The 14,524-nt window shown below is 38.9% G+C and overlaps 1 protein-coding gene across 3 annotated transcripts in view; it reads right to left on the bottom strand.

Annotated features, from left to right (window-relative positions):
* TTC39A (tetratricopeptide repeat domain 39A) overlaps positions 1 to 14,524 on the bottom strand; it is a 52,733-nt gene that overhangs the window by 19,353 nt on the left and 18,856 nt on the right. For all 3 annotated transcript variants that reach the window (XM_075097647.1, XM_075097649.1, XM_075097648.1), the window contains 6 exons: positions 10,813 to 10,944; positions 10,055 to 10,131; positions 9,471 to 9,538; positions 6,534 to 6,598; positions 3,990 to 4,089; positions 2,799 to 2,864 (listed from right to left, as the gene is read on the bottom strand). In XM_075097647.1, the coding sequence (XP_074953748.1) occupies positions 2,799 to 2,864; positions 3,990 to 4,089; positions 6,534 to 6,598; positions 9,471 to 9,538; positions 10,055 to 10,131; positions 10,813 to 10,944 (508 nt within the window). The remainder of the gene's footprint in view (positions 1 to 2,798; positions 2,865 to 3,989; positions 4,090 to 6,533; positions 6,599 to 9,470; positions 9,539 to 10,054; positions 10,132 to 10,812; positions 10,945 to 14,524) is intronic.

The following is a 14,524-nucleotide window of genomic DNA, read 5'->3' as shown; positions in this document are numbered from 1 at the left end:
AATGTCCTCCCACATCAAAAAGTATAATTTGAAAAAATTGGTTCTATCTGAGAGTTTTCCTGCCTTCCCCTGAAATCATGCTGTCAGCTGACCCTCTGACAAATTGCACTTAACAAATGGTGGGCTCATATCAAACTTTTCTACAGTTTAGCAGCACAGTATTTGTAATTGTCTATAAAATAAGGGCAAGAGTAAAGATAAGCCTGAGACCTGGCAGAGGGTCCAGTAAGAAGGGTTCAGTGCTTAGACAGGAGATAGTACAAGGACTCTTCTGACCTCACACCAGAAGTTAGTTATCATTAAACACAAAAAGTCCAGATGGGACACATACTCCACCTATGGCCCAGTGAGTGAAGAAGGCATGCCCCTCCAGCATGGCGTACGTGACGGTGTGTAATACATACCTCTGCCCACAAAAAATATCTCACAAAACTGGGCAAAATTCATTGAATCTCAATGCCCAAATGCAGGGCCTATGCCTTTAAACACAAGTAAGCCCATATTTTGATTAAAGCTTCAGGGGAAAGGAGCTCGAACAGTGAGAAGGGCACAACTGGCACATCTTGGACCGAAGGGAACAAACGTGGCCTCAGGCTATTTTTATACTTTCTTGATCTTATCCTACCTCCTATTTTGAGTCTCCAGACAGCTGTTAAGTTGATCACGTTGTCCCCAGTGCCCACAAATGGCTTAGGAAGTAATGGACCTTTGGGCATGTCCTCATTTACTATCAGACATGTCATGTCCAAGAGACAAGAAGAGTCCCTAGGGGCAAATCTGCTGGCTTCAAGGCAGATTAGTATTGTGGAAGATATCACAATGCAATTTTATATCCAGTGTTAATAAACACATGATCCATACCAAAAGCAAGCTGTCCTCCAGTACACTGTAGCTGTCAGGTAAGCTGTAAACAGCTCAAGGCACTAACCTTGGCTCTTTTGTCTTTTGCGCAGTCTGATGCTCACCATGAGCATCTAATGGAAAAGACTGCAAGACCAAACACAGATGCATTCAAAACTCCTTTCTTCTGGATGGGGTACAGCACATGACGCACACACTTTCCCTCTCCTCCTCTGTCACTGTTTCTTTCACCTTCTAGACTCCTGTCTGTACTGCAGGGCACAGCTTCCTCTTGTGAGCTTTGGAAAACCACCACTGGTAAGGATTGCAAATGCAATAGCAATTTTGCTTTTGGCTTTAGGCATCTGACTCACAAATGTTAAATACAGAAAGGCTTTTTTAGGTTGTTAAAATAAATGACCATCAATGAACTTTGAACAACATGTTTAAAATACAGCAGGTTTTTGTTTAAATTTTGTTAATCTAGGTCATACTTCAGTGAGTTATTAAAAAACTGGAACAGGAGCTGACTCATCAACACAAATATCAGCCCACTCATAGCCATACAAGAAATCCCAGGGCCAAAAGAAAACAAGAGAAATTAAATTAGAAGGACAATTTTCATCTGCAGTAATAAGATGAGTGTTCAGCAAAGGATTCTCAGAACTCTGCTGGTATGGGAATTGCCCTTACATTTCTAGGAGAATATTTTGCTTTAGATGCTCTTTGTTTTCCAAACTGACAGGCAGAACTGTTTGGTTTTTGCCTCTACTGCTTGTGAAACAGCTCCTGGTCATCTCCTGGAAATTTCCAAGTTCTAATCCATGCTCTGCCAAAAGTTCCTTGCTTTTAAACAAGACATTTTATTTTCAGATCTAAGATCCTTCCTGTAAACTAATAAAATGGTGATGACACTCATCCACCCGTCATGTAAGGCTGCAGCTCTGATTAAGGAAACAACTTCCTCCTTGAAACTTGTTTTATAAATAAAAAGCATTACAAAACAGTTAAGTTTAAACTTGTTTATACAGTTTTTGCTGTGTTTGCAGGACATCAAGCATTCACTTTACCCAGCATTTAAGAAATAAATGTGACTAGTGGTTTAGGTTGAATGGACCATGTTTTCTAAATCCAGGAACCCAGCCTTGAGTGAATCTCATGTCCTGCTGGCAGAACGAGACAAGGGCAGGCACAAGGTATCAAGTCTAAGATATTCCCATCAATTTAGTATGCTATTTTGAAACAACAAATCCACAAAAACCTAGCACAGCACTTTCTGTGTATCTGCCCTGAAGAATAACTCATGTTCATGCAAGTTTACGGGTACTTCGTGACTCAACTTCTGTCCTTAAACTGCATGGACAAACAACATAGGTCAGACTGGTTACTCTCTAGGCAAAAAAGCACTCACTCTTTTAGGCAAAGAGAGTTCAGGTGCCACACTCAAGTTATCAGTTGCTATCAAAGACAGGGAGAAGGAAAAAAAAAACAACCAGAAAATAAATTTAATTTTTTTTCCTGACTGGATGCATGCAGGAACCTGTCAGGGACATTCAGATACGATGACAGTAACTATCAAATAAGCTAATATATTAAAGGCTCGAGTACACTTTGGGCTATGGATTTCTAAGCACAAGTACATCATTGCTAAGCACATCAAAAGACCACTAACTAAAAAATTAAATATGCCAACATCATTGTATTAGCCACTGGCTTTATCATGTTTCACAACTGTATCATCATTGACAAATGGTATCACAATCTTTGAAGTTAAATAGTTCAGACAAAGACAGAAAGGAAAACTGAGCTGTATGAAAGTGTCAGGCCAACAGCGCGCATGTGATACCAACCGGAGCCTTTCAGAGGGTTACAACTAACGTGTGGAAGAAGAGAGAAACTCCTGTCTCCATTTTTAAAGAGTGAGGGGAACATACCAGTAATATCTAGTGCACATTTACCTTGTTTCCAGAAAATCCAACAAACTCCAGTAATCTCAGAATCCGTGCGGGAAACATGGACAATGTCTATAGAAAGAAATGCAACAGTTACATGGTAACAGACTTGCTGCCTCTCAGCTACCAGTTGCCTCCCACAACTTTTCCAAACACAAGAAATAATCACTGGAATTACTAAGAACATCTTTATAGGTCAGAAGATTTCCTGCGTAAATGTATACACCTGCTATATTTTACATATGATTTAAGGAGAAATAACCTGTTTAATATAGGGACCCTGTGTTTCCAGGATTCCCTGCACAGAAATACGTTTACATAGCATGTGCTTAGTAACTCTAGTACTTCTTGGGAGTTTCAGAAATACTGGGTGCATAACACACAGTATTTATTTTTTTCTTTGTGCAGTAAATCTAACATTTGGGCACATGCCAGACTTGCACAAAGTAATGCAAGCAAGGGGAAGCACCAGGCACTTTCTGCAGCCCATCATCTGAACAACTATGTCACCCCTCACCATCTCTGGGTCAACACCTCTGACATACCAGAAACCATCCTGCATTATTTGACCATCCGCTTTCTGACCAATACACAAGCAAAAACAGCCAACAGTGGCCGGAAGAGCACCCAGGGCCCCATTCACACACCCTGCCCCACCAATTTCCCTGCTAACAGTCAAGTGCCTGGTTGCTTACCAAGTGCCATTTAAACAGTAAATGGAAGTCAACAAGCACAGGCAACTGCTGCGTCTGTGCAAGGCTTCTCCTGGCCCCCACCCCAGCAGGTCCCTTCCTTATGAGACTGTAACACCCTCCCCTCCAAATGCCTCCCAAGCATTGGTCACTTGGCTAATGAACACTCTTACTGGAAGCTGGGCACAGGCACTCAGCTATATTCCCAAAGAACATGCCCTTAGCAGATGTCAGATAAGATAATTTCTCAGTTAATAATCCCCCCGTAAGGATGAACAAGTGGGTCTGCACACACTGAGCAGTATTGCCCATATTGCAGGTAGCAGTCTCTATTTCTAAAGCATATTACTATCCAATGTTCTTAGACCAGAGACTGGGATCCTGCAAGTGTCAGCACACATACCTAATTTTAACCATATGATTAGTAACACTGATGTCAGCGGAACTTACCAGGTATTTAAGTTAAGAACATTTTCAGGACATTGTAGGACCTCAGTGCACGTACCAGATTAAATGCTCCAACTCCAAGTTTTACACCTCCCTCAAAATGAAGATGGTTCTCTCCTTTGACGTAATGTGGAGACTGTATGAGACTGTCCAGCTCCCTGAAAACACACATGCTTCTGTTACATTGTCAGCAAATAAAATGATCAATTACAGTTCAGTAAGAAAATAACCCAATTATCTTGAACTACACAGTAGTTCAAAGGCCAACTTGTCATTTCTGTCACATTACTATCAATTCAAAAATATAGAGTCCTGGAGATGGATTCCTGTTAAATAGACATAGTTAATATGCAACCACTTTTCTGCCTGAATATGTTTCTGGAATGGCTGCTGGGAACACCACCTTTACTACTACAAAAAGAGATGACGGGGCAGTGCAGGAGGGTTACATTTAAATTAGCAAATTTAAATTAGCAAATTTGATTTGAGTTTCACTAATCCCTGGATTAGGTATTCCCTTTTTGTGCCTGTTCATTCAAAAGAACATTTTTTATATATATAAGAAAAAACAATTGTAAGAAATATTTTTAAATGGGCAGGTATATCGGAAATTACTATTCACTTATTTTTCTAACTTTCATAGAGCTCAACTTTGTAGTGTCCCTTTATTTACTTGTGTAATCCAGATGGATTTGACCCTGTTTTGCCTCCAAGCTTTCTATGGCTATGTGTTTTTCACGCTATTGTTATAGTTTATTTTGTTAACTTTTCCTTCCTTAACTTTTGTTAAGGAGAACACCACCACTGTTTTAATGGCAGCCACATATTGTGTTCAGGTTGTCATGTTTTTATCTGCTGGTTGTTGCCAATAGATATAGAACTATTCATTATAATTGCAGTCTTTGCAGTGGACCTGCATTTAAAGTCACCTTCAACCCACACAAATATGGACAGAGTCATCTCTCTCCCTTTCAACATACTTCTGGAGAACCCGGGCTGGATGCTGATTTGTGTCTACTAGACACGTGACTTTTTGTGGCTGTTCTGAGCCCCAATTTAAAGTTCTAAAATAAAACAAAATATGATGCATATTTAGCTTCCACTTTTTAAAATTATTCATGTAAATCTGTACTGCCGTGCGCTTCCTGATACTTTTTATTCACTGACAATAAGCAAATGTTTCATTCTGAATTATTGTTTTATTCAATTCCATCTTTTTTACAGTGTACAGTAACCTTTCCCCCCTGAAAGAGTTTTAAAAATTGTATCTTTGCAACATTTACTCCTCCTGTCTTTTCAGAGTTGCAGCTGTTGAGGATTATCAAGCAGTACTGCTGACCGCAGGGAAAGGCAAAATGTTTTATATCAGAAAATATGTTGTAAAAAAATTATCAAAGCAAATAAAGTTTCATTTGCATATTTCGTTGTTTCCTCTGCACCCTGTTGCACCATGCTCTCACCAAAACTGCAAACAATTCTTTCTTCTGACATAAAAGGTACAGTAAAAAAAACGAAACTGCCAATCTCACATACAAACTTTCCCTTTGTTTTAGTACCTGTTTTAGTAATACGCAAGTTATTAGCACTCTTTTGAACACCTAAGGGCTACTAGTTCTATAACACTTTGTTTTTACGTATACTAGAGCTGATCTTAATTTACTGAGGCACAACTGAGTATGCTTCCTGTGGTGTACATTCTAATGTAATTTTTAGAATTTACTACTGCACTTCAAAACCTTTTGCACATGTTGAAAGTAGCTCTCCATAACTTCCTGGATGAAAAGAAATCTACTTAAGCAGATGTTTTGGTTCATAGATGCTGAGTAATGGGCATATTCTGACTTCAGATAAGCAACCCTGCTTATCATTTTCAATAGCATGCACCTTCTCTTTAGAGTAGAACAACTGCCATACTTAACCAGATTAAAAGTCCAGCTAAGCAAATATTTCACTGAGACAGTGGCATATGCTCAGAAAAGCATCCTCTAGGAATTGGCTGTTCAGGGACTTCATGATGCAGACAGACCGCATCCGTTCTACTATGCTAACCAGCCCCCATAAACCTATTTCCTATAAATTTGTTTAATCTTTGAAGCCATTTATGCTTTCCATTGCAAGCTCTTCAGTTTACTGTCTCTTAATTTTGTTTTAGTTTCATGCATTTATTACAGAATTACTTTTGCTTCAGCTACTGGTTTTGAATGTTCCAAAAAGCTGTAGTTAAAACTATAAAGAAATGCCATTTCATACATCTAATGACTGTGAGACCTCCAAATTGTGCTATGTGGACACAATGTGCACTACATCATTTAGAACAGTTATTTTTTTGACATAATTTCAAGGATATAGTATTTGAAGTAGGCAAAACTTGGGAGTTAATAGGATTATAGTCTACTATCTTTACAATCCAAATCAACCATAATATCAAGGTCCTTTGTTATGTAAAGGAAGAATCTGTGTGGGCTGAGAAAGGTTATAGATAGGAGGCCCATAATAAACACTGCAATAAATACAACAGTAATTAATCTGTGAATTGGACAATTTGATCAGCAGCACTTTTTGCTGAACGAGTATGCTTAATCACATCATCACTCTGACCTACCTGTATGTTTGGTAACTGTTCCGGACTTTGATGCCACCTTTTATGAAGCTAACCATATTCTCATCCTGTTAGAAAAGAAACACATTAGCAATATAAATTTGTAAGCATTATGAAGAGCTTTTGCCTTCTTCAGATGAACACATGCCTTGAACATAACCATCATGACACAGACAATATAAGTCTGAGAAAAAATACATGGATTTAGGATTTCCTTTCTATATTAAAATATTTTTACTCTGTTCAGACATACACACTTTATTTTGATGCCTTCTGTGATTATTTTAGCCCCTGTGACCTTTGGACCACCTGAATTCACATTAGTGAACACAGTGACTAATCTAATGAATGGCACCTAAGGTACATGCATTTGTGGCCATCTCAAAAAAGTGCTTTCTCTCATTTGTCCTTCAGCACAGTTAAGATCTGAACGTTTCCTGGCTCAGCACCAGATACAAATAACTGCCTGTCCTCAGGAGTCTACAGAATATAGTTTCACATTCTAAAACGGAAGTAGGGTAAAGTTAAGTTATACAGGATATGCTCTTTCTGGTCTGAATGTTCAAGTACCCATCAGTTCCACACTACTATGGTAACATGTTACATTACAAGGTATAATGATCTGAGAACTTAGAGCAGAGTGTATCTGGGGGACCACTAGTTTACAGTTGTATCCCAAAGAGAGAAGTCTTTAGTCTTGTAACTTTCTAGTGGCAGTTTCTTGCCTCACTCATCGTATATAATCTGACATTATGGTTTGTTTTGCTATCTGCTGTTACTTTTGGATAGGCAGACTACAGGTGTTTTAGCAGACTATTCTTCTGTGATGGTATTTTAATAGGCTGTATAAAGCACTGTGGAGAAAATAGCACAGATTAGATCAACATCTGGTTGATTTACTGTTATTGTTAAGGAAATAGGGCCCAATTGCGCTCATCAATATGTAAATAAAGAGACAGAACCTGCCTCATACAGCTTTCCATCCTCCTCTAAGTCGGGAAGATAACTCAATCCTTTCAAAGTTTCGGTTCAACTTCTTCCAGACTTTGCTTTCTGTTAACTAGTATAGGAAGCCTAATGGCCTGAACTGAAGGGCAGAGGCTCACTCCTGCAGCCTGCAACACTACCACTACCTGCGTTCTTTACAGTCATCCTTAAGCAACATTATCAAGAGTCATAATCGAGGACAGAAACTATGTACCATAAATGAACATGTAATTCCTGATGATGTATCTCCAGAGACTTGAATCCCAGTCACATGCAAACAAAATAACCACAGAAAAATGTGATCCTGATTTTCTTTTTTCTGTAGAAAAACTCAGCTTTTAATTAGCAGGTACAGCATCCCTAACCATATGTAAAGGTTCAGTTATATTTCCTTTGAATGGAAAATGGAAAGAGGAAAGAAGGTGGTTTAAAAAAGTTTAAATTCAGAATGCTCATGATACCAACAACAGAGATAACCAACATGAGAATAGTCCAGCCACTGAAAAATCCTGAGACTAATTTTTATGTTTCCAACTGGATTTGGTCATTTACATTAAGCATCAAAACTAACCCACTTTGATAGATATTGGAACCAAGTGTCTTTGTTTAATTTTTAAAACCAGTTCATGCATTCATGAAAAATTAAACACAGAATAGAAGACAAAGCAAATAGACAGACATTCTTTATGCAGAAGAGGACAAGAAATTATTTTCTTACTCTTAAATCTCTCATGTATCTGTAAACAGCTTTAAAAACAGATACCTGTGTAAACAGTGCTTAAAACCAAGAGACACTTGACTAAAACACTCCCTTCTTACAGGCACAATGGAGAAGTTCTGAAAAGCCTTGCTTCCATAGCTTCAAATATCACTCAAACTGTCCCCAGTGCTAGAGGCTACTCATCCCAAAGAACCCCAAAGGAATATGGAAATAGGTAGCTACCCATGGCCATTTTGAATTCCAGCATCTTACCATAAAGTCACCATCATCAGCTCTCTAAAAAGGTTCAGAAGAAGTTACTCTGACTACTGGGTTTGCTATGAAGCAATAGCTTCTAGCAGAGGGGCATAGCGGGTCACTGAAAAAGGTTACATGGTTCATAAACTCTCATAAACAACATAAATCAGAGCTTACCTGGCAACAACCAAAAACTATAAAACCACTACCTGCATTTCATTCTCTATCAGCATCTTTGAGCCAAGAAGCAGAAGCCCTTTCTGAATGTGACTTTTATTATCCCCTCTGCATAGATGAAGAGACCTACTGTCATATAGCAAGTACAGCCAAATCAAGAAGAAAAATCAGTTATTCCAACTATGATAATTTAAATTGCAAGCTGGAGCCCCTGTAAGCATTGCTAAAGTTGATTCACCAAACAAATCAAGCTTCATTAGTACAGAAAGATAAAAATCAAAGAAGAGGGAGAGCTCCCCTTTTTTTAAAGTCAGGCAGCACTGTTTGGCAAAAAGCAGGTGTGAAGCCTAATAGCTATGCAGACCACAATAGTTGCTCAAGAACAAACAAGTAAGAAAGCAGTCTTGGGAAGCAAACACCAGCCTGACCGGAACAAAAAAAAATCCCGCTTGCATTCCAGCATAGCACAGCTTCAGCTTCATTGACCATCTCTCTTTTTTTTTATTTAAATCTGATATCCCAACACACAGTACTTGAAAATAGGTGCTTACTGTGGTTACATTTCACACATCCAGAAGGGACTGGAGAAGGGTGTCATAGGGGACTCCGTGCTATGTGTATCAAGACAAGCATTCTTAGATCATCATGACACTATCTCATCAGCAGACAATCCAGATAAAATCCATTTAATCCAGATGAAAATGTCTTACACCATTAGGACAAACAAGGGTCTTCTACCATTTCATTAATCTTAAGAAAATAAGATGTATGGTGTGTACTTTTTTTTTTCTCCCAAAGAGCCACAGAGGAATCCATACCTGGAGGAATGTGAGTGCTGCTCTCTGAAGTAAACATTCAGCATAGCAAATTTCTGCATGGATTTCCTCTAGTGTCACGGGGGGGAGGGGAAGAAAACAAATCAATCAGACAAAAAGTAATTAAAAACACTTAGCTCATCAATATAGGAATAAGATCACAAAGCTCAAACTGAGAAAAATCTTCTCCAAATTTGCTGTAGTGTTTCAGTTCTAGACTACTGAAGTAACTCCAAAGAGTAATGACACAGATTTACGGAAACTTTGCAGGAATTTCTCTGGTGCTTTCCAGGAATGACTGGATCTAGAACCTTTCTAGGCATTTCCCTACTTCTTTCTAGGCATTTCTTTACCCAGCAATTTTTGGAAATGCTGAGTCAGCAACCAACAAAAAAAGTTAATGATTTTGCATGTGGTGACACAGCAATTGCCAAAATCCTGATCCAGCAATTTTGGAAACGCCAAATCAGAGATTTTGTCAGTTAACTCATGATCTGCAAAAACACAGCAGGGAAACAATTCTATGCAATTCAAATTGTAGCAAAAAAACCCAGATTAAAACATTATGCATTTAGAGATAATGTTACCTTCAGTGAAGTGTTCAAGGCTCTGTCTGTGCACAAGATTGTTGATAGAATCAGCTACTGTTGATTTCTTCCTGAATCTGTAGAAAAGTCCGTTTGGTTATTGGGAACATGAAGCATCAATGACAGACAATGATATCTTTCAACTGGCCACTAACATACCTCTAGTGGTCAACAACCCTCTGTCATCTTACCACATATACAAACTTCAGTATATTCCATACAGAACTTAGCCAACTTGGTCCTCTTGGGATCCATCTTTTACCCTACACATGCAGAAATCTGTCTTGATGAAGGAAGGGGATCAGGGAGCTTTTTGATTTATTTGTGTATGGGTGTGTATGTGTGCATGTGCGCATCTGCATACAGAAGTGGAAGCACAGCTGATTCAAAGACAGCTAGCTACAGTACAACCATCACCCAATGGGAAGATTCTGCTGTGCCGGTAAATAGTAAATAACTTCCAGTCACTGCAGAACTGGGGCTACAGATAGGACAAAAATTGAATTGACAAGAAAAATCAGATATTGGAGTAAACTGAAGTTTTCACGACTAGAAAGCTGAAAACCCTAAGTTATGTGGTCTAACCTCATAACTGACTCCCTTTTGAGTAGGAGGCTAGACTAGATGACCTCCTGACGTCCCTTCCAACCTCAGTTTCCTATGATTTCTATAAAATCATATGCCCTTTTTTAATTTGTATGTCCTTCAAAACTTTCTTGTGAAGGGACTATTTATTGACTGAATTGCTCCACACTTACTTTTGACAGGTGGCTTGAGCTTCCTTCATTGTGTTTCCTGCATTCAGTATGTCCTGAGGATCAAATGTCATCATAGCTTGCATTTCCAATATGGTGGCATAAGTCAGTGCATGATACATACTATCTTTAGTTCTGCAAGAAAACACAAGATGCAAAACACAGCTGATTTAGTTATATTATTTTAAAAAACAAATACAAATCCAATTCCAGAAACTCATCAGTCTGATGGAAACTAGGTCTAAATAAACTAGAAATCAAACACAAAGGATATGCAAAATCATCAAGAAATGCTAATACACTGAGATTTGTACAGGAAATCATGTCTACAGCTCCAGTTTCAACAACTGTGCTAAGATGTTCCAATCCTGAGCCAAGGGTATGTACTTAACATACATAAAGTACAGGAATTAAGCACATGGCTAACCATTCAGAGGTCACAGAATCATAGGATTATTTTTAATGGCGTATCTAGTGAATACTACAACACATGACACAAATCCAGATACTATTTTTCTATTTTGGGACAGTTACTCAGGACAGACTCAAGAAGATAAGTAACACAATATTATAATCATGGCCAAAGTAGAATCTTCTTCCAACAGATCTTCCCATCAGAGGCGTTCCAGTCTATACCAGACATTACAGCTTTTTCCTCATCTCCCTTTCTGCCAACCTTCCACCACATTTTGTTCAACTTAAATATTCTGTGGGATTTCAGATGGTGCCTCTTTTGCAGAAAGCAAAAAATCTTTGGCATTAGTGCAAGGAAAACAATTAACTGCTACCTGCAGCCATTGCCAGCATCTTTCCTCTGGTAGGAATAAGGGTTCATATATTGCACACGTTCACAGCATTCAGCCAGTATCTATGTATGGTGTAATCCTCTGCAAATTAATTAAAATATCTTCAGGCCTAGAGGTCCAATAAAGTTGATTTGGGAAATATGTTGAAGGGCAAGTTCAGATGAATTCCTGCCACAGAAACTCTCTTGCTAATCCGCCCCTGACCAATAGCATGACTTAGACAAATATTGCTAAAGAGCAACAACTGCTATTTCAATTGTTTACACTTTTAGAATGGATCAGGTAGTTCTATATGGCAGGGAATATTAAAAAATATTTGCGGGCAAACAAGGATATCCTTTCAACAAAATCTCCACCCTCAGTACACCTATTCTCAATATGTGTACATCAGGTGTTTGTTTCTCAAAACAAGCCACTTCATTTTCTTTTTCTGTCAAGGAGAAAGTGGTGTGCCAGCAATGTGCCCTTGCCACAAATAGGACTAATGGTATCATGGGCTGCATTAGGAGTGTTGCTGCCAGCAGGTTGAGAAAGGTGATCCTTCCCCTCTGCTCAGCACTGGTGAGGCCACACCTGGACCAGTTCTGAGCTCCTCAGAACATGCTCAAGGAAGTCCAATGATGGGCAATGAGGATGATTAAGGGACTGGAACTTCTCTGCTATGAGGGAAGGCTGAGAGAGCTGGGACTGTTCTGCCTGGAGAACAGAAAGTTTAGGGGGTTCCTATACTGTATAGAAATATGTGAAGGGAGGGTGCAAAGCAGATGGAGCCAGGCTCTTTTCATTGGAGCCTAGTGACAGGACCAGAGGCAATGGGCACAAACTGAAACACAGGATGCCCTGACTGAACATCAGGAAACACTTTTTTACTATCAGGGTGACCAAGCACTGGCACATGTTGTCCAGAGAACTTGTAGAGTCTGTATCCTTGGAGATATTAAAAAACCATCTGGACACAGTCCTGGCAACCGTGTCTAGGTGGCCCTGCTTAAGCAGGTGACCTCCAGAGGTCCCTTCCAACCTCAACCACTATGATTCAGTGATTTTGTTTTAAAGCCATACTTTAAAGACACCTCAATCCATTTATTTTCTCCCCTGGAAATACACATGCCACCCCAGCTTTTGATACCCGGATTGAACCGGAAAATGATTTTAAGGATAACTTGAGACAATCCTACATTAATGATCTAATGATCTAATAACTCTCTGTGGTGACCTGGATCCCTTTAAGTTTTCTAACAATTCACATATTATTACACATTAATTCTTTTGCTCGATGGACTAAAACACCATTAAGTATCCTCAGAAGTCCCTGATGTTTGGTTAGTATTTTCCAGACCAAAAAATAACCTTGTCTACATCTAAAGTAACCCTCTCTCAATGACATTATGCAATAAAATCACCAGAGAAAGATCCAAGTGATGATATCATCTTAACTTTTGTATATATAGATTTTGAGGTCTAGGGATTAAAATAAAACCTAGTGCTGGTGCAGATAGCGTTACACAGATATCTGGTGCTTCCCTTGCCAGCCTTCATAATGACAGTGAAGGGCTACTACTTCCAATACACGAGGCACTGAGCAGGCTGGCCATAATGAAGAAATTTGCAGTGTACATCTTTAAACCCCACTTCAGTCTGTGTTTTTTACTCTGTCCTTAATTCCTAGTTGTCCTCATCATGTCCACAGGTTACCTAACAAGCTACTCTAACCAACCTCTAAACCAATCTAGCATAAAAGCCATTTTGGGAAATCACCTGCTGCCGCACGCACTATGAGCCCCAAACTATGCTAACATCCATCTCATCTCCAACATGAGTAAGAAAAACAGACATATCATGGAGAAATTAGTTTAAAATCCAGTGGAGTCAAGACAGCTCTGCCATGATTCTCTCAGTAGACTGATAATGCAAAGCAGAAAAATATGAACATACTATAAAATGCTAGCCTGATGAAGTGTTCCTGTTCATTTGACTATTCATCAGCCTCAGTGGGCACAGAGAAAAACACTTATTTTAATAAATACAAGATTAAAACCCTTCCAAATGTTTAAATTCAGAGCACAGGGAAGGCACTAAAATAGTCCCTTTCCAAAATTTTAGAAATTTGCTTTCAAATTCAAAGGAGATGCATATTAAATTCACTGCACTAAAAGGAAAATTGATACTTTTCACATATACACGGTGAAAAGGAATTTCCCTCTCCAGTAATTTGCTACTGATACCAAATCACTCCTGCCTTAATCAATGTCGTCATCTGTTCTGCTTCTAATATTTAAAGGAGATAATAATTAATGTTTATTATTACTCAGCTGGTATTTATCAACACTCAAGTTTACTTTTTTTTTTTCAGGGGCTGGGATGGGCATAGAAATGCAACCAAATACAACAGTCATCTATGCTATTTATACTAACCATAAAATTCAAGTTGCCAGTTACATGGCATAATGCCAGAAGTTTGAAGGTCTGCATTTTATATGAATGGATACAGAAGAAGCTTGATAGCTTTTTTTTTTTCTTTTCCTTTGATCCCTCAGTAGCACTTTCCCCAGGACATTGTTGGAGTTAACAAGCCTTTATGACATAAATACAACTAATATTCTGAATGACGACTTATCCCAGTTGTTGGTATCACATGGCTGAATAAGAGGATTATCAGTAATATCTTTAGGCACTTATGGAATTATGCCACATGCCTGCTCCCCAACTATGGCGCAATCGTTATCAACTTGTAGCACTGCTCTTTCTTGAGAGCTGTTGGAGAACACTTTCATTCCTGCTTGAAAACAAATCACAGAATCACAGAATGGTTGGGGTTGGAAGGGAACTCTGGAGATCATCTTGTCCAACCCCCCTGCTTAAACAGGCACACCTAGAGCAGGGGGCACAGGAGCGCACGCGTCCAGCTG

This window comes from Phalacrocorax aristotelis, chromosome 6 (genome assembly GCF_949628215.1).
Source record: "Phalacrocorax aristotelis chromosome 6, bGulAri2.1, whole genome shotgun sequence".
Classification (NCBI taxonomy): domain Eukaryota; kingdom Metazoa; phylum Chordata; class Aves; order Suliformes; family Phalacrocoracidae; genus Phalacrocorax; species Phalacrocorax aristotelis.
The sequence above is the reverse complement of the archived record's forward strand: the minus strand, read 5'-3'. Positions and strand labels throughout refer to the sequence as shown.